Genomic DNA, 21,066 nt, shown 5'->3' with positions numbered 1-21,066 from the left:
CACTGTCTGCATTGACTGCTGCCCATGGCAGGGGGTTGGGTGCAGATTCTCTAGCCCATGTTAAGAGCACTGCCCCCATCTATAGGTATTCCTACAAATATTTAGAAGGCAGTTTGACAGACATCATGACTATTTGGCAGGATAACAATAACATGCAGTATCTTAGGGTCTGTGATTTTTCTAGACCTTGTGTAGGCTTTTGACACAGGATTATTGTACCATACATGAAATCCCCTTCTGTGGAGAAGACATCAGATCCAATCAGAAAGTGTTTAGCTATCCTGTAATGGATAGATGTACTGATGTAGGCTCTGTGTCATCCTTCTGCCTCAGATTATCATGTTCCAGAGCACTGAGCTGTACCGTGGTGTAGGATCACTTAATATGGCTGCCTGTATACAGCTATATGCATGGGAGATTACAGCCATGGAAAGCATAGAGGAATATAGGGAAAGATAGGCAGAAAAGCCACAGACGTGTACCTTCTAATAAATACCCTGTGTATTTTCAATACAAAAATAGAAAAAAAAAAGGTCATAAAATTGGAACCTCTACAGTATGGCCCTTGATGATAAGATGTTAAAAACTAAATACCCCACAATAGAAAGTGGCTGACTTATTCTTTAAAAAATACCATTGTTTCAGTGATAGTCTTCTGTAACTTCAGTGAAGAATTCTCTATAGCTATTATTTTTTTTAGGTGTTTGAGATAGGTGGTCTCTCTGCAGCCCTAGCTGGCCTCACAGAGATCACCTGCCCCAGGTTCCTGGGTGCTGGGATTAAAGGTGTGTGCCACCATGCCCACCCAATGTAATTATTAAATGCCCAAAGATCTGTAGGGTTTTTTTTTCCTCCTAAAAATAACCTTTTTATAAAAAGTAGAGAGTTGCTCTTTCCTATGAGTTACAGTGACTCTTTCTTTTCAGTCAGTTACTCAGATGCTTATGGCTTACCTGTCACGCCTCTCAACTATTGCTGGCAACAAGATCAACTGTGGACCTGCCCTTACCTGGATGGAGGTATCTGTCTAATCATCTTGGTGAAAGCTTATTCTAAAATGATTTACTTAAGGACTTTATTGAAATCTGATAGTTGATGAGTTTCACAAATAAAGAAATAAAGTATGTTCTCATCTTCTAGGAGAATTGATACCTGATATTTTTAATTTTAATGTATCTGCATTCTGCATGTGTGCTGTGTGTGCCTGCTACCCCAAATAGCCAGAGGAGGGCTTCAGACGCCTTCAAACTGAAGTTTCAAATGATATGAACCATCATATGTGTGCTGGGAGATAATTTAAGAGCAGTCAGTGCTCTTAAATGCTGAGCCATCTCCCCAATATAGTAGCTGATATTCTGATACTAAATCTTTCTCTTTAATTAGCAAATCATTTAAATATATTTTATAAACCTATTTATAAAATATTTAATACAGATTTTAGATAAAATTAATAACTTATAAATCTGTAAGAGAACTATCTTGTTATACAGTATTACGTTAATGGATATTTTGTAAGCTATTTGTTTTTCATTTCTTTAAGAATTGAAAATATTTTTGTTATTTATGGACAATTAATCTTTTAGAGGTCCCAATTTAAGAGTGTCTTGAGATACTAACTGTTAATTTGTATATGTAGAATTATATATTCTTTCCTCCCAGTAAAAATTGAGATACTATAAGAAAAGAGGGATATGGAACCCTGAGCCAAGCCTGCTTGCACTAAAATTATGACTTTACCTTTGTTGGTTGAATGATGTTAGAAAAATAATTTAATTTTTCTTAAATTAAATGACTTTCTCCAGTTTTTCATCTTCCCCTTTAAGTGAAGGTAATGACAGTATATTTTGAGAATTAAATAAAATTCCATACATTATATGTACAACACACTTACTGCTATTTGTATATTAGCTACCTGGTAAGTGATAGGATTTTAAAGATTTTTTTTTGTTATATTTGTGGGGTGGAGCATACACGTGGCACAGAACATGTGTGGAAATCAGAAGCCAACTTGGAGAATTTGATTCTCCGCTCCCAACATGTGGGTTCAAAGGGCTCAAACCTAACCTGCTCAGACTTGTTGGCATGTGTGTTGACCTGCTGAGCTGTCTTGCTGGCCCTCATAAATGAGAGATTTAAAAAGAAAAAAAAAGACTTTTGGTGCTTATTGTCTCTCTAAATTGAATCTCTGTTTATGGGTGGACAAGTCCCATGACTTTAGACATTTCATTGTAGATTGACAATAAGGGGAACCATCTCCTAGTTCACGAGGAGTCGTCCATCAACACTCCTGCTGTCGGTGCTGCCCATGTCATCAAGCGATATACTGCTCGGGCCCCTGATGAACTGACCTTAGAGGTAAATGATTAGAAAGTGTTAATTGTCCTCTGATCCTTGCTACCTTTATTGCCTGTCTCTAGCTGTTTTAAGAATTCACTTAATTAAAAAAAAAAAATGAAGACATGAGATTTTTCTATAGTCTTTTATCTTTTGGCCTGGAAAGCTTTCTAATTTTATTTAAATGACTATTTTCATCCTTCAGCTTTTACCGTCAGTGTCTCCCATATCTACCAGGAAGTTATCCTTGGTCTTACTCCATGGGGGCTGCATACTCCAAAGCAGAGTTGGATGCCTTTCAGAATGACTCTCATCACTCTGACATGCAGTCGTGGTTGCCTTGTTCATCTCAGCAAACATACTATCTAGTACTTATTGGGGTGCTGAGTTATCAAAGGAGAGGCTAAGAGTAAAATGAGTATTTCTTGCTGTCATGTGCAAAAGGAAGGGGTTTAAGTTTTTGTCTACAAAATATGTGTTGGCTGATAAGAGGCAAAATAAATGCTAACTGTTTTTCATTAATCAGTGAGCCATATAACATCCTTTTATTGCTGCTCCATTCACAGTAACAAGGTTATGTCGTCAGCCTAGTTGTCCATCAGCAGATGAATGGAGAAAGAAAATGTGTATGTGCACAATTAAGTTTTACTCAGCTATGAAAGGAGAACAATATTATGTCATTTTCAGGTTAACCTAGGGAATTGGAAACCATAATTTTAAATAAAATAAGCCAGACTTAGAATGACAAATATCACGTTGTCTTTCATATGTGGAATCCAGAATTAAGTATATCTGCCTGTTATCTATCAAACATGAAAGTGGAGGGGTTTATTTGCGAGAAGGAAACCAGGGAGGATATTGTGAGAGAGGACAATAGAGGATGATGGGACTAGAGGGCATAGTGGGAATGGGTGAGAAAGAGCAGTAGAGGATGATGGGACCAGAGGGCATGGTGTACTTGTATAAAAAAAAAATTAAGCCCATTATTTGCACATTAGACATGTGCTAATAAAAACTGAAAAAGTAGAATATCTAAATCCAGTTGTCTGTCATAAGAATGAAATGTTTGATCATGCTGAGGTCTGAAACATGAAGATTGATTATTTGTGACCCAGGAAATCAGAGTAAACATAAAAGGCAGATTCCTTAACACAAACTGTAGTAGTAACTAACAGTCTTGCAGATGTAGCCCTGTCATCATAGCTATTAGCATTTTTCTTTTTAAATTTTTATTCTTACTTTGGAATTAATCTATACTGAAAAATTATATTTTGTCATAAAATAATTCTCTGTTAATAAATTTTAATGCTGAGAATTGTGGCACATGCCTTTGGTCCTGGCACTCATGAGGCAGACAGGCAGGTCTCTGAGTTTGAGGCCAGCTTGTCTATGTAATGAATTCTAGGACATCCAGGGCTATTTGTGAGACCTTCTTTTGATAAATAAATAAATAGAAATTGAGTTGAATGTTTAATTATAAAATATATATCATACAAATTAATTTCTAAACTTTAAAAACATAGGAAAGTTAACAAGTTTCACCATTTCAATACTTAATATATATTTTCATTTAAAGTTTAATATTTTTTAAAGATTTTAATTTATTTTAAAGATTCTCTGAGAATTTCACATATGTATGTAGAGAATTATGATCATATGCATCCTGATTTCTTCCCTTCACCACCTCCTCAGTTCTCCCCTAACACTTTGCCCCTTCTAGTCTCACGTTATCTTCTTTCTCAGTAACATATTAACTCCAATTAGTGCTGCCCATATGTGCATTTTTTAAATTCATATTTTTATTAAAAATTTCTGCCTCCTCCCCACCTCCCTTTTCCCTCCCCCTACCCCTACTCCCCAGTCTTCCTCCCCTCCCCCTCCCTCTCCAGTCCAAAGAGCAGTCAGGGTTTCCTGCCCTGTGGGAAGTCCAAGGTCCTCCCCCCTCCATCCAGGTCTAGGAAGGTGAACATCCAAACAGGCTAGGCTTCCACAAAGCCAGTACATGCAGTAGGATCAAAACCCAGTGCCATTATCCTTGGCTTCTCAGTCATCCCTCATTGTTTGCCATGTTCAGAGAGTCCAGTTTTATCCCATGCTTTTTCAATCCCAGTCCAGCTGGCCTTGGTGAGCTACCATTAGATTAGCCCCACCATCTCAGTGGGTGGGTGCATATGTGCATTTTTGATGAAAGAATATAACTTCTACTAAATATATATTTGAAAAGTTTTGTGTTTATGATTTGTTCATTGGTATAAGCTTATACATTGCCATTTACAATGAAGAAATTTGATTCTTTAGTGGAGTATTAGTATCTTCTACTAATAGTGGAGTTAGCAGGCTTTACAGTTACTAAGAACTCATCTCAAGCTTCTTCTGTGTGATTAAATAAGATATGTCAGGTACTCAGGGTTGTGCTAGTATGAACATGGTAATCAGTATTAATAGATACTATTACGCAAAATATATGTATTTAGTGCTGTCCTTTAGATATAACTTTGATCACTGATAATAACAGCAGGAACAAATTTCTAAAGCTCCTTAACTTATGTCTCAAAAAACTGAAAGCCAATTGAATCAGAAATTAATTGATATACATAACCCTGGCCTTGCTGCGTAGGACTAGAGTATTTGTGGTTTTCCTCCATGGTCATCTGGCTGGCTGTTTTCACCAGCATACAAAAGACATCAGACAAAGTTTATATTGAATGCTTGTTGTTTGCACCATAGTATAACAAAACCATCATAAGTTGACAACTCTTTTCTAACAGAAGTGATAGTGATGGTGATGGAGTAATGCCTTACTTTAAAAATGTATTATACTTACTGGGGCTGGAAAGGTGACATGCCAGGTAAAAACACTCATTGCTATTGCAAGGACCTGGGTTTGGTTCATAGAACCCACATGATGATTCACAACCATCCATAATTCTAGTTCCAAAAGCTCTGGTGCTTTATTTTGATCTCTGCAGGTACCACACACACACACAGGGTTCACAAATACGCATACAAGCAAAACGCTATGCGGAAAATAAATAAATCTTTAAAAATGTATTATGCCGAAATCTAGTTTTTGAAAGCACTGCACTTCTGTTAGCTGAATCAGTTTTGTGCTATTTAACTTTCAGTAGAATACCCTTTAATAAAGGGTAAGACTGTTAAAATTATTTTTTAAAAGTCAGCATGTTTTTCCAGAATTTATTAAATCATAAAATAGTACTTTGCTCTTTTATGTAATTCATATGTTAATTAAAGATATGGCAATTGGTTTGAAATTTATCAAAAAATGTTTTACTTAAAATTTTGATTCCCACAGGTGGGAGATATCGTTTCTGTTATTGACATGCCTCCCAAAGTATTAAGTACATGGTGGAGAGGCAAGCATGGATTTCAGGTAAGCAACACAAACACTAAATGTGGGGAAACTCAAAGAACATTTTCTGTATGTTCCATTAGTGTAGCTGTTTACAAGATGTGCCAGGAGATGGCATTAGAAATGTTCAAAGATATGTGTGATAATGGTGTTAGCCCTGATTCCTGAGTCTGGTACTGTGCTGACTTTCTTCCCCTCCCCTCCTCTCCCCTCTTCGCCCCTGCCCTTCCATTCCATTCCTGAACTGGCTAGAGCCAGAGTGCAGGCAGTCTCAGGCTGAGGACCACTTTCCAGATGATCAGAGCTATTAATATGCCTTGCTTCTAATTGGTTTCAAATAACAATTCGCATATGTTTTCTGTTAGAATTTTCTGAGTTTCATCAGTTTTTTTTTCCTATAAAAAGGAGTCAGTGTGCTGATGACAGAACAGTAGAACTGGAAGATTTACCTTTTCCAGTTACATTACAATTTGATATTTGACAGTGGCCATCTTTTAGCAGTCTATAACTTTAACCACTTGGCCACTTTATCACAATGGCATCTTTTAAATGACCTTGCACACACACACACACACACACACACACACACACACACACACAATCTTATCTGTTAAAACTACACAGAGTACCCTCTGAAAATGTCTTAAAATCATATTCTTAATCAGTACCCAAGTTTTTGGAGGGAGGGATAAGATTCTTGCTGGTAGTTGTGGTTTCCCTATAAAACTGTTGCAAACACATATAAATTATAATATAAAGTTAGATATTTAACTCTTATGTAGTTATTTTAAGCTTTACCTATTTTAAGAAATCTGATTTTTAGCTTTTTATTAAATGCATATTTAGAAAATATTAGTGTAGTTAAAACCGTGCAGTGTGGCTCTGGTGCCAGTCTGCTTGGCTTTTGTCCAGTGCTGTCCTGACCGTATTTTTCTGATGCTGTGTCTTCTCAAATGGAGATCACAGGACTTTACTTGACCTCACAGTTTGTCCTAGAGGTCAGTTAGGTGAAGACAGAAATGTTAAGTGCTTTTATCTGGCCTAATGTATATACGATTTTGTTCAATAAATACTCATACTAATCTTAAAACTTAAATGTTTTTATTTGAAATTTTTAGTTTTTTTTTTTTTTTTAATTTTCGAGACAGGGTTTCTCCGTAGCTTTTGGCCCCACGAAAGCAACTACGTGTAGATGACATTGGAATCTCCTCTAAGAACAGCAGTTGATGAGATACCTATATACCAAGAGCAGATCTTCAAATGTCACTGTCAAAAGTTTTTAAAAATGAGCCCAGTATTTTTAGTACAGGCTCCACTCAGCTCATTATTCCTTGCACCTACACCAGTCATTTGAAAGAGTGCATATGGCCAATTGCATGGAGAAGTGTGAGTGGGAAAACGTGTTGGACATCTTTGGGGAGGTGTTACATAGCATTTCTAAGGCAGTGTTTTGCTTTGTTTTTTTTTTTTTTAATTTAAAAAGACTTCCAGGTAATTACTTCCTCCCACTATTAGAGAAGGTAGGGTTTTTTTTTAATAGATATTTTTGAATTGAGTTGTGGGGACCTCAGCAGAGCTAGCAAATACTCCGAGTTACTAGTGGGCTTTATTTTGTATAGTTAAATGTATTATAGCAAAACCTACCTGAATGTTGTAATCTTTAAAAGCCTTTAACAGTTGAAGGGTATTATGGAATGATTCTTTATAAGAGAATCTTTATGTGATCCTTTTTAGAAAGACAATAATCAGAGTGCCAGTATTAAAGTTTTAAATTATGTTGAAGGTCATTGTATTTCATACATTATGGTATAAATAGGTGATAAAATTTCAGGAATTGAACAGTGGGATGTGTTTATTTTCATAAGGTCTAGAAGTTAGAAGTTCATGAATAAAGAGTTGTCAGAGTTGGTTTCCTCTGAGGGTCCTTTGTATATCTCACACTCACATTTGCTAGTGAATAGGGTCTTCTCTAAGTTCCCAGGCCAAAGTTAGCAAGAGCTTGGAGTATTGGCCGTGCTTGATAAGAGACTGAGGTCCTTGTGAAGAATTCCCTGGAAAAACTGCTGAGTAGGAATCCTGCCTTACTCCTGAGGTCAGGAGTGTCTGAGAAGGTCCCATGTCAGGCTCACAGTGTAGCATCAGGTCCTACTTGTTGTGTGAGAAGTCCTTGTGGCATTAGGCACTATGTCAAGGCACAGAGGGCAAACAGGCTTAGTCCCCTCTTCAGTGTTTCTCAGCTAGAGTCTCTGGAGGTCGTGTAGGGATCTCTGGAGCAGTGAAGTCTTCAGTTTATGTGGGATGTCCTTCTGTATATGTGTTGCTTTTATTGGTTAATGAATAAAGCTGTTTCGGCCAATGGCTTAGCAGAGTAAAGCCAGGCAGGAAATCTGAACAGAGATATATAGAGATAGTAGGTGGAGTCAGAGAGATGCCGTGTAGTTGCTGAAGGAGAAGGAAACGCCAGAACCACATAGATGAATAGAAATGGGTTAATTAAAGATGTAAGAGCTAGCTAGGAATACACCTAATCTATTGGCCAAACAGTGTTGTAATTAATACAGTTTCTGTGTGATTATTCAGATCTAGGTGTCTGGGAAACAAAGTGCAGTCTCTGTCTATGTTCAGTGGTGCTCAGGTGACTTGTCTTTGTCAGAGGGACTGGGCAGAATGGCCATACATGAACACTATATCACACCATAGTGGAGGAGCCACATGCCATGACAGCCTGCTTGATAGAGGTGCACCGGAAGTGAAGGGCTTGACTTAGGGTGGCTGTGACTCGGGTCTTTATAAGAGTCTCAGTGACTTGGGAGAGGGGAAGAGAGGAATGAGGACATGGGCTGCTGCTTCCTATTCTGAAGAGTCTGCTGGGTTGCTATCCTGAGTACTGCTGTGGACCTCCTTGAAACATCCATGCTTACAGCTCTACTTGGCTGATGAGCTTTCTGTTTTTGTTACAGGCCCACTTGTGACAGGACTGATCACCACACAGAGATCTTTCCTGGTGGCTACTGTGAACTACCTGTATAATTGCTGTGTGATGTAATTGGTTTTTTTTTATCATTTATAAAAACAACTAGACCTGATTTTTAGTAAAGTTTTGGACTTCAGGCTAAAGTGAACAAGTAGTTCACAGAGTTGCACACAATGATTTACCTCATAATTTTTCGATTACATACATCGTGGTTTACAGTCCTTTTACATGTTTGACTGTGTGACTGACACAGACCTTTGCCACCCCTGAGATGGCAAAGTTCATCTACAGCACACAATAAGTGTTCTTTCTAGAAAATGATCTGAGGTGATGTACAGGCTGGACAGAGATCAGAAAAGTGCAGTCTCCACTCCTATTCCACAACTACTGAAGACCAGTTTTTGACTTGTTTTAAAATTAATGAACCAATATTGATAGAGTATTGTGTACAGTCTGTGGGTTTTGACAGAACATATATTGGATATGCCATAGTTTATGTTTCCATTCATCCATGAAGGACACCTTACTGCTCCTGCATTTTGGCAAGTATGGGTAACTCTGCTATTATATCAACTTGTAGGTTTTGTGTAGATTTTAAGCTTTTAAGTCCTTTGGATAAATGCCATGGTGTGTAGTTATGGAATCACATAGTAAGAATATATTCAGCATTTAAAGAAAAGACCAAAATGTCTTCCAGAGTGGCTATACCACTTCCCATTCCTGTCAGCTCTATGGGGTCTTGCTGCTGAGCTTTCTTGTTCCTGTGTGACAGCAGTCAGGTTTTGAGGGCTTATCCATCACACGAGGTGTTTAATGGTATTGTGTGACTGTCATAACCCTTCAGGTCATAATGCTCTTCTGCTACCAGTTGTTCTTTTCTGCTCATCTTAGCCTCTGGTGCTTCAGCTTTAGTGTGTATAAGAACCACAAGGGAAATATCATAAAACACTGAACTCAAGGACTAAAGCCCCCAAATTCTGCTTCAGTAGTTGTGGGATAGGATGCCAGATCACTTCTGGTGTGTTTTGTCTCTGCTGGAAGTTGGTTAAGACCAGCAATTTGCTACATTATGTTTAACACATTGTTCTAGCCCAGACTATAATTTAGCTATGAGAACAGAAGAGAAGTTCATCCATGTGTTTAAATTATACCAGGACTCTCTTTTCTTTAAACTTCTTGGAGTAGGAAGTGTGAGATTATATTAATGACAATGATTTGAAATTCTGAAATGTGTAGTTTTGTCTCCTAAGACATACATTGAATATTTTAACTTTGTTTTTTAATGTTTCAGCATATTACATATGTCAGGTGGGAAAGAAGCCGTCACTGTTTTAAAATAGCTGGCATCACTCTAAGATTCACGCTCTTAGGCATAGGCCATTCTTGGTGTGTGGAGTAAGGTCCTTAGGTCAAAGTCATTATACAAGCATAGTGGTAGCAGCTTTGATCATTATTAGTTTAAGTGCAATGTTCTCATAGGGTTTCTGCTTTTGTCTTGGGATGGGCTCCACTTACATCATAATTGCCCAAGAAACTGGGTTTTGGGCTGGGCAGTGGTGGCACACACCTTTAATCCCAGCACTCAGGAGGCAGAGGCAGGCGGATCTCCGTGAGTTCAAGGCCAGCCTGGTCTACAAGAGCTAGTTCCAGGAGAGACACCAAAAGCTACAGAGAAACCCTGTCTTGAAAATAAAAACAACAACAACAACAAAACTGGGTTTTGGTATCAGGATTTGAGGACATGGAGTAGGAGGTTAAGTTTTATAGAAAATTCCACAGATGATTTTCATATGGAGTCCACTGATCCAACCTTCTGTTGTTAACTCTGCAGAGTTAGAGGGAGTCAATAAAATTCAAAAGTTGTTCTGTCTTCCTAACTCACCAGGATTCTTCCTTACATACATTGGCAAAGTGGTTACACCGATTTGTATACTTCTCCACAGGATGGTCAAGGATCACATGTTTTGTTTTTTTAATTATTCCAGAACAGTGTGTGAGTGTTTCTGTGCACAAAAATTAAAACAATTCTTCAATACAAATACTTTCTTTACCTAAGAGTTTAATGTTTTTCTGTCTGATTGTCATAACAAATGTAGGTACTTGGAAAGCTTGCCCTTCTAAAAAAAAGATGCACCTTTTTATAACCCAAAAAAGAGCAAAATGTTTCTTTTATAGATAAATATTAAGAAATCATATGAATATACAAGGAATGCCATCTAGAAGCTCACATATTTTCAAGAGCAGAGGGAATACATGATATAATAGAAGTCATTTTGTAAATGCATATGTAAGCTATTCTAAGCGCATTTTCATTAACCTTTAACTCTCACAGCTTTAGGTGAGAGTCCTTTCATCATATTTACATACAGAAAAAAAAAACTAAAACAGCCTGATCAGTGTAGAACCCACATAATAACAGGCATTCTGGGTAAAGAACAGGTCACAGTAGCAATTTGTGAACAGTAGTGATCTCTACTTGTCTGCTTGTAAGAACCCTAGATTTCTGTAGTAGATGACTGTGGGCCATATGGTTCAAAAGTGTCATTTAAGGGATAGAAGTCTGAAGGCAGAACTGAGGCGATGGCTCATTGATCAAAGTGCTTCATGTCCAAGCAGGAGTACCAGAGTTCGCATTCCCATAACACTGCTGGGTAGGTGTGCTGGCTAAATTTTAATTCTAGTCTTGGAACATAGACATGGGTTCTCCAGGGCAAGATGGTTAGCAAGACATACTGTGGACCCTGGTTTTGATTGAGAGACCTTGTCTCAAGAAGAATAAGGTGGAAAAGCTATTAAGATCTCCAGTATTGTGGTCTGAAGAGATAGCTCAGTGGTTAAGAGCACTGACTGCTCTTCAAGAGAACCTAGGTTCAATTTCTGGTACTAATATGGCAGCTCACAACTGTCTATAATTCCAGTTCCAGGGGACACGACACCCATGGCAAAACACGAGTGCACATAAAAAAAATCCCTATTGTCAACCTTGTCTCCAAATGCATATGTACACATGTGTTTGTGTACATGTTCATCCTTACATACGTGTGCATCCACAAACATGCAAATTAGCACACACATGCAGACACAGCACACACAGCAAACCCCACACACAAAAAAATCTAGACACAGAAATATAGATAAATTGTTTTATTTCATAAAAATGGTAAATACAAAATACAGTCATTACCAGAATACTAGAAATACAGAACCGAGTTCTGACTTTGCACCAACCCTCCTTTAGATCACAGAAATGTGTAAATTTTACATATTTTTATTATTCATTGTTGATGTTTTAAGTTTTTCAGGTTGGTGCATTGTTATCATTGATGCCCAGATATGAATTCGCTACTGCATAGCTTTTTATTACTTTATATCATCACAATATATCCTACCAAGTGTTGTCTGACATGTCCAATTTCACTGAAGCCACTGATAAGACAGTTATGAGCAGTAATTATTAATCTCTTCAAACTACATATTCTCCTGTTCGAACTGTCTTCTAAGACCCTTTCCTATGACTCTGAAATAAAAGCTACAAATAACACCTCTACCTACCTGTGTATACAATTTTCAAAACATCTGAAACTTTCACACACAAAAGACATAAAAAGCAAAATAATTTCTGTCTTTTAAAATACACAACATTTAGATATAGCTACTTAGGATAAGCACATAAGAGCTTTCCTACATTAAAGGAAGTCCACAGACTGAACAGCATTTATTAAGCATGACAAGGCCCATTTATAATAGCTTCAAAAATATGCAGCTGTAAAGCTGAAAAGAGATGTAAAAGATATGTATACTGTATACTACAGGAGCTTGCTGGTTGAAATGCAAACAACCCAAGTAAGCGTGATTGTGTGTTGGTAGGCTCTGTTCTTAAATTATTCTTTCTTCCCAAATTGATCCTAGGTAAAAATCCCCACAAACTTCTTTTGTAGAAACTGATGAAAAGATAAAACAATTCACATGGAAATGCAGAAGATTTAGGATAGAAAAACCAGGCCTGATTTGTAACCAAAAGAGAACTAGCTCAAAGTGAAGGTCTGCTATAGAGCTTCTGGATCAAGAAGTATTAATGCAAATAAAGACTGCTTAGTGGAACAGAATAGATTCTAGAATAGACCCACACCTATGTGGATAAGTGATTCCAGTAACCATCAGATGCCAGTTCAGTGAAGGAATGACTTATTTTTGCCACCAAGATGAACTTTAGTTCATATGTTGCATCAAGTGTGAAAATTGACTCAAAATGGATCACATATCCAAAAGTAAAGAATAAACTATAAAACTCCTTAAATGAAGATAAGAGAAAATGTCTGTGGCTTTGGATTTGGCAAACGTTTCTTAAGTGTAACATCAGATGAACAATTCATAAAATAATTTTAATTTTGTAAAATTTTAAAAAGCACCATAAAAGAATAGAAATATAAGCATAGACTGGGAGCAAGTCTTTGCAGTAATTACATCTGATAAAGAACTTGAATATAGGACATGTGAATGAATTCCAAAACTCACTAGGGAATGGAACTTGGTTTCAAAGATGGGCAAGGATTAGAACATACATATAACCAAAAGGATTTGAATGACAAGCATAGATTTTCAACACCAATAGTCTTTCAGAAAGTGCAGGTTATGACAATGAGGCATAGCCCCATAACTTACGTGGCAAGGCTGAAGAATTAGAAGTTTTGTGCAGTGCTGGTTAGAATGTAGGGTTCTGCATTAGTTTATAGGATTTTTAGGTGAGTTATACACCTATTACATATCTTCTCTGTTGGGGGAGGCTGTTTGTTCATTACCAGCAGCTCAGACCCGAAATAATCACTCTGAAACTATATTATTTGCCATACTGTTTGGCCAAGATCTTGAGTGTATTGCTAGCTAGCATATCCCAAACTAACCCATCTTCATTAGTCTGTGCATCACCATGTGGTTATGGTCTACTGGCAAAGTTTCAGCGGCCCTAGCAGAGATGTTTGTCCCTGGTGGTGGCTACATGGCTTCTCTCTGACTCTGACTACTTTCTGTGGGACAATTCTGTATTCTGTCAATTATGTTTTAAATAAACGCTGGTTGGCCAGTAGCTAGGCAGGAAGTATAGGCAGGACAACCAGACAGGANTTCTATATATATCTTTCAGCCTGGCTTTACTCTGTTAAGCCATTGGCCAAAAGCAGCTTCTTTATTAACCAATGGCAAAACATATTCACAGCATTCATCACCTCCCACATATTTTATCTAATCCTTTCCTAATGAATTACCCAAGAAGAAAGAAGGAATATGTTTATGCAAAAGCTTGAACATAGGTGTTTATAGTAGCTTTATATATAATAGTCTAAGACTGTAAATGATTATACTATCTGCAAGCTGCAGATTAATGAATAGACATATGATAGCATCCATACAGTAAAGTTTTTCTTAGTAATAAAAAGGAATTAAGCATTTATACATGCAGCTACGTGAATGATCTTCGAAGTAATTATGCTATGTGGAAAAAGACAGATAAGGCAACTTTATTCCACAGGATCCATTCAAATGAAGTCATAGAAAATTTGGAGTAACGTACAATGGTATATAGGTATAAGAGTTGCCTGGCAGCAGGGGGAGAGGGTGAGATGTAAGGAAAGAAGAATTACAAGGGAGCCTTAGGGTTGGTGAGTGTATTTATATGCTTCCTTGACTGTGGTGTCAGAACTTACTAAAATATAATTTTAAACATGTGTAGTTCATTGTGTACCAGTTGAACTCAAGAATAGTAAAAGAAAAAATTATGCCCAACTCACTTGACAATTCACATCCCTTTACTCTTCTTCATTTTATATAGCATAGTTTTTTTTTTTATTACTCTATTCTTACAGATTCCCAGTGAAACTCTGCTTCTTATCTCTCTATCTCTTCTGCTTTGAAAGACACATTGCTACTAGATTTCTTCCTAAAACAGATCTTCTGTTCCTCTGGTGTTCAGAATTTTCTAGTTTTATTTTCTGCAGAATGAACTTCAAATTCCTTGCTTGCTATGATAAAATGACTATTAACCCATTCACTCTGACTTAAGCATGTTACTCTTTGCTGCTCTTGTGTCTTTTTTAAATGATAAAGGAAACTAATTAGAGTTTTAGGGCAATTGTAATTTGTTTTATTTGACATTTCCTTGAATTAACTCAACAAAGAAACAGAATCTCCTCAGGTGTTTGCCATACAAGAGACATGTCTGCCCCACCCTCTGAGTTGTGATTGATGTCATTCCATTGTTCTTCATTTCCCGTCACCCACTTTTTGTATTTATTGTCTCTCTCCAATCTAGATTCTAAGCTCAGCATTACATTGAAGGTGAGAACAATATTTTCCTCCCAATCCTCACAAATGTGAAGTTGGGACCAGACTCTTACAACAAAAGGCAAATTACCAAGAGGGAACCAACTTTATTTACATGTAGTGCATGCAGCATGGGACAGCTTCAGGGAACAGGAACTGAAGCATTGGACCTTCAACAGAGGAGCAGCTGATTGTGGAGAAATGACACAAGGAAAAGCAGCCCCAGTTTTTCAGAGGTGGAGAGCTAGTGAGGCAAATGTGGGAGAGAGCCCCTGGTATCGTTGCAGGGTTGCACCAAGGATCAATGAGATTGTACATCATCCTCTAGGGTGAAGGGAGAACTCAGACCTTTTATGAATGTAATAGATTACTGTCCTACCTTAGGCCAGGCCTTCTTAAACTTTCCCCTCCCCCCCACCCCCCAGTTAACCTCTCCCTCTAAAGAACCAGTGAACCAGAGGAACAACCTTGGGTATATAGGTAAAAACAAAAAAACAACCAGAAATATAAATCAAACACTTAATAAATCATAAAGTAATCTATTTTAGAACAATTCTTTGGGATACATATGATTTTATTATTAACAATATGCTTGTTTTAGCATATTACAAATGAAATTAAACCTTGAATATGTATTTTATAATGTGGGATATAGAACTCATCAGTATTTTTCATGTTTGATAGCTATTTTGATTTTGTTATCATCAATGCTAAGATTAACATGGCATAAATACCTACTGTAACTTATTAGAAGTATGTTTAGGGCCATTTCAGAAATGGTTGGAAGTTCTCTCCTAATTTCTGGGCAAAATTTATTTTATGATTTTTATATTAAGCAAGACGCAAACAGGTTTTTTTGTTTGTTTTTGAGACAGAGTCTCTCTTCATAGCCCCGGCTGTCCTGGAACTCACATTATAGACTATATGTCCTCTAACTCACTGATATCTGTCTCCCTGCCTCTGTGTTTTGGGATTAAAAGTGTGTGACATCACTCTGCCAATCAACAGTTTTTACAATCAAGCATTCTAATCAAATGTGTTACAAAGATGCACTAATTTAACAGTTACTGGTGCAACCAGAAACAAGATAAGGGAATGAGAATTTGCACTCCAGCTTTTAGATCTTTTTTTTTGTAAAAGCTTTTGCCTTTTTAATTTTGTTTTGTTTGTCTCTTACTCTTTATTTGTGAAAGGTTCTGTTTTCCACTTCTAGTAACTCACTGGAAACAGTATTTGCTCTAGTTTTAAAATCTAGACTAATCGACTCCATAGCCTGTCATGTGCATGTATGAAATGGAGTTGGAAAGGGCCTGGAGGTCAGACTGGGCTCGGTATAAAGCAGAGTAGATTCTCTGAGAATGGTTGTGGAAAGGGGAAAGTAATTTACATTTCTATGTTTTTGGACTTGTTTGACCATCTCAGTTATATGGTTTTCTTCAAAGATAGATAGCATGTGCAGATATAGAAAAGTTTTAGTTCACTTTTGAGTGTTGCTGAATTTGACGTGGTACAAGATTAATATGGAAGGAAACTAAGAGCATTGGTTTAAATGGTCAACAGGGTGTCCATACTGGATAGAAAAAAAAATTGAAAGAGACATGTTACCCAAGGGGGGAATGTAGGCATGAAAGGCTTAGAATGGCTCAAATTTCAGCATTGGTTGCAGAATATAAACACCAGAGATTTAGGGGGAAGGAAGTTTTAGTAAGCAAATGAAATACTGGAGTTGTAGCTTTCTGAGGCCAAATGACTCCCATAGAAGAATCTGGTACGACTGAGCGGCCACAGATCTTTGCTAAGCTTATAAGCTTTGCTCTTATGATAACACCCAATAAATTAAACTTTAAAAGTTTGTGAAAGTCAGTGATATGCATGTTACTGACATGTTTAAATTTCTTTTTAGCTTTTGGTTGGCTGCTTCAGGGAGACAATATTTAAGAGAAGGCCTCCATGTTGAACAAAGATTCTTTTCTCTTCCTACTTGTACCAAACAAAGCTCCAGACTGTTTCTATCTCACTGCTTTTCTACCTAACATTTTCTTTAATTTGCATCAAAATATTTTTAGTCTCCTCATTGTTGAAGCTAAACCAGACTCTCATAATTAACTTACATGTTCTCAAGAGAGTCCAAAGCTGAGCTAGGACTTGCCAACCAGTCAGTAGAGATTCCAAGAACTACCAGTGCTTCACAGGCACATGACCCAGTAGATAGCTACAGGTTAGGGTGAGCTGGAGTTGCTTGTAAAACTCTCTGAGTTTAGTGTGGCTGCTGAATGCAACCTTTACTAAAAATTGAAGTGTGTAAGTTTACAATAAATGAATTGTATTAAAATACAATGTATTGTTACTATTCTATTATATTTTACTATTCCTGCTCCTGAGGTTCCGTTCTTCTTATGAGTTTGTATACTACAAATACATTACCAAGTGCTATTCTGCATCATTTTTCAATCTTGTGCCTTATTGGCACTTTAAAACTAACTATGGTAGGGGTGCTTATGCCACAAACACTAGAAAATGCCATAAATTAACATCATTTTCCTCATTGGGGCCTGTTAATGAACACCAGCACATTTCCAGCTTCAATACCCTCTCCGATGTCTCACTTCATTGCAGAGACTTATGGGGAAGCTACTGAAGTAATGTTCTTCATCCCTTTCTGTGATCCTCACTCTGTCCCAAAGTCAGTCTTCTCCCCCTTTTGATGTCTTCTTCTGCTGCCTCTTTGCCAACCTCTCCCAAAGCTGAATCTCATTTGATCCAGGATGATTGATAGGCCTGATTCTCTTCTTCCCAACACTGATGCAGAAAGAGTAAGATAAGAAACAAGATGTCACATCAAATAGGTCCTATTGCCAGAGCTCTAGACACTTTCAGCCCTTAACATTTGGGATGATTTAGAGGTGTTCATATGTGCTGGAGTAGTTAAGTATCAGTGTTCCTTAGCTGTTTTAGGGTTAGTTATGTCAGTGAATAGTACTTTCAACAGAATACAGTTTCATTTGTTTGCAATGGATCATTTAAAATAGGAACATAGAATCTGTTTGCCTTCTACAAATACATAATTATCTGTCTTAAATAAAAGCTTTTGGCTTTAAGGAAAAGAAGGCAAGAAGAAAGGTAGATAGTACTACAGTTGAGTCAACATCTTTAATAATGGTAGGCAAAGGCCTCTGAGAGTCTCTAGGTCTTTCTTTGTGGTCAGGTGATGCTGAGATGCCAATAAGCACAAGGAGAGAGAGGAGAGTAGCATGACATTGCATTCACATATGTTTTGGTTTTACTTGAATGTCAAATCTAGAAACTAAATATTTTGTTGGCCTAATATTACAGTGTGTAAGAAAGAGCACTGAGAACAGTGATCAGAATTCGGCATTCAGTTGATCTATTGTAGATCTGCACCAGATGTGAACAGAATTTTCCCATATACTTAAATAGCACATTGAGATAAACTTAGAAGATAAAAATAGTATACATGGTGACATAGTCCCCTGAAGAAATGCATCAAGCTTTGAGCCGTCTTTGTAGGGAAGTGATGCGAAACTCATTCTTTGCTGAGTTTCAGATAACACCTGAGCTAAAGAACTAAACTAGGGATACACACACACACACTGGTTTTTCAAGGGCAGGATTTCTCTGTGCAATAGCTCTGGCTGTCCTGGAACTCACTTTGTAGACCAGGTGGGCCTCAAACTTGAGATTTGCCTGCTTCTGCCTCCTGAGTGCTGGGATTAAAGGTATGTGCCACCCTGGCTGGCAAGGCTAGGTATTTTTACTTAAACTCTTGAAGTATGAGTGGTGAGATTCCTCGTTTCACAAGTTGGAAAACTAAGCTGTTTACTCAGGGCCCAGAACCTACGAAAATGGATGAGCTACTTTTCCAGTCTAATCTTTATGGCTAATTTTAGGTGTTTATAAATTGAACTGAATTAAGCTATTATGGGAGGAGTAACATTTGAGAGTAACTTAGCTTACATACACAGAGAAGAGATGGCATAACATCCTATTCATCTGGTGGAGGAGCTAGAGTCCTGAAGTCTTCAGTAGCCAGCATACTGGGATAATAACATAGCATTTGACAAGTGATTACTACATGCATTCAAGTTAAACTAATCTGTTTAATCCCCATACACACCCTTATGAGATAAGTATTATTATTATTGTGTTTGGAGAGGGTAACTGAATTACAGAGAGGCCAAGTTGCTTATCTAACCTAGCAAGTAGCAAATTCAGGATTGGCCCAGGCCTCTTGCTTTTGAAGCTGCCCTGTTAGCTGGTATGCCATGTATCCTCTTGAAGAATACAAGTTGTTTCTTATCCAGTCCTACCAATCTTGGAAGAATTTTACTTGTTGGAGAAACAGGAAGTTGAATAGAAAATATGTTAAATAAATTTTACTACTAAAACATTTGATGCATCATTTTGCAAGACATGGCTTTAATAATCCCTAACTCAAAATTTTTAGACAAAATTCATACTCGATTAACAACTTCTTTTCAACTTACTGTGTGATTAGTCTTTATAATTTTAAGATATATCATAGAGTATAGATTCAGAAATTAAAATAATAATTTAGTAAACGAGTCTGTGAAAAATAACCCCACACAGATGGAAACTATGCAGCTCAGAACATCATGAGTCATACTCTTGGAAGACAGTCCCATTCTTCCCCAGTCCTGTCAACAAAGGGGGATGCAGCATGATGTAGTTTTCATGTTTCATTTTTAACATCTGCTGCATGGCGTCCCATTTATATCCCTATCTGAGGAAACATCTATAAATATTGGTAAAGATTTTCTTTATACGTTTTCTCTTGGGTGTTTATCTTTGTAGTCATTCTCTTGGTCACACCATATCTCTGAGTGCCTGTAACTCAGTACTTTCCAGATACCCTTGTTGGGATTTCACCTAAGGCTCTGCAAGCAGCTCTAATGTAATGGCAATGTGGTGTGCTCTGCAAAACCAGTTTGTTGCTCTTGGTGGAAGGTCTTTCTTCTTCCTTCCTGCTTACCCTTATCTGCACTGCTGATTTCTTAGCAGCAGTGGGTATTGTAGTTTTAATGAGTCATTATTTCAGGAACTTATTTATCTTTACTATTTTTAAATGAAACCTGCAAGAGAGTGAAAAAGATACTCCTAAAACAATTTGAATTATGGCTTGATGTTGGTCTTTTTAAAATCAACTTGATTGTTGATTGTAGAGGTATCAATACAACTAGATTAAGATTTCAGCTAGATATTATTTTGCCTATATGATGTTTGGCTTGTATTCTGATTACATATTTTGGTTGGTATGAAAAAATTTTTAGGAAATTTAAAACCCTAACAAAGCAGACTTAGATATTTGGACAGAAAACAGCACATAGCTTTGCATACTCATAGCAACAGATTGTTTTATTATTTGTTTGTGTAATTGTCATCTGGTATTCAGAGACTTGAAATATTAGAATCATTTGGGAGGGGCTGTAGAGTACATTACTGGAACTGAGTCGGCAGTGTTCACACACTGATCTGTTTGCTGGTTTGGAATCCTCTCTTTGTTGCTTTTCTTTAGGTGGGACTCTTCCCTGGTCATTGTGTCGAGTTAATTAACCAGAAAGTTCCCCAGTCAGTGACCAACTCAGTGCCAAAACCAGGTGAGTGCACCTTCTCCATCCTGTGATTGTGGCCAGCTGGTTGCAGATAACATACAGTGTATTTCAAGAAAGTATTTTGCTTGCTTTGCTGTTCTTAGCATTTATTGATAGATATGTTTTATATGGTTTTGATTTTTAAATACCTTCTTTTTGTAGAGCATGTCAAAGAATTATGTGCATTCCATTATTTTGGCAACTTTAATGAATTGTTGTGTAGCTTTATAATTATTTGCTCTTCTAATTATATAGTAGGAGGCTAGATACTGATGGATAAGGTGAGTACACGTTAGAGAAGTAACATTGGAAGCCACCTATAGTGACTTTTGTTTATAATCCTAATATGTGGGAGGAGAGGCAGGAGAATCAAGAGTTCACGACCAGACTCAACAATGTTGTGAATTTGAGTTCAGCCTAAGCTTACCCCCCCCTCCCTCCCT

General features: G+C 37.3%; 1 protein-coding gene across 6 annotated transcripts in view; it reads left to right on the top strand.

The window, feature by feature from the left end:
- Nucleotides 1-21,066, top strand: part of Arhgap32 (Rho GTPase activating protein 32) — a 229,007-nt gene that overhangs the window by 149,375 nt on the left and 58,566 nt on the right. For all 6 annotated transcript variants that reach the window (XM_050120013.1, XM_050120011.1, XM_050120012.1 and 3 more), the window contains 4 exons: nt 927-1,019; nt 2,233-2,355; nt 5,648-5,725; nt 20,548-20,629. In XM_050120013.1, the coding sequence (XP_049975970.1) occupies nt 927-1,019; nt 2,233-2,355; nt 5,648-5,725; nt 20,548-20,629 (376 nt within the window). The remainder of the gene's footprint in view (nt 1-926; nt 1,020-2,232; nt 2,356-5,647; nt 5,726-20,547; nt 20,630-21,066) is intronic.

Source organism: Alexandromys fortis, unplaced genomic scaffold (assembly GCF_014885135.2).
Source record: "Alexandromys fortis isolate MF-2015 unplaced genomic scaffold, M_Fortis_MF-2015_v1.1 scaffold_168, whole genome shotgun sequence".
Taxonomy (NCBI): Eukaryota; Metazoa; Chordata; class Mammalia; order Rodentia; family Cricetidae; genus Alexandromys; species Alexandromys fortis.
This window is presented reverse-complemented; position numbering and strand designations above follow the sequence as displayed.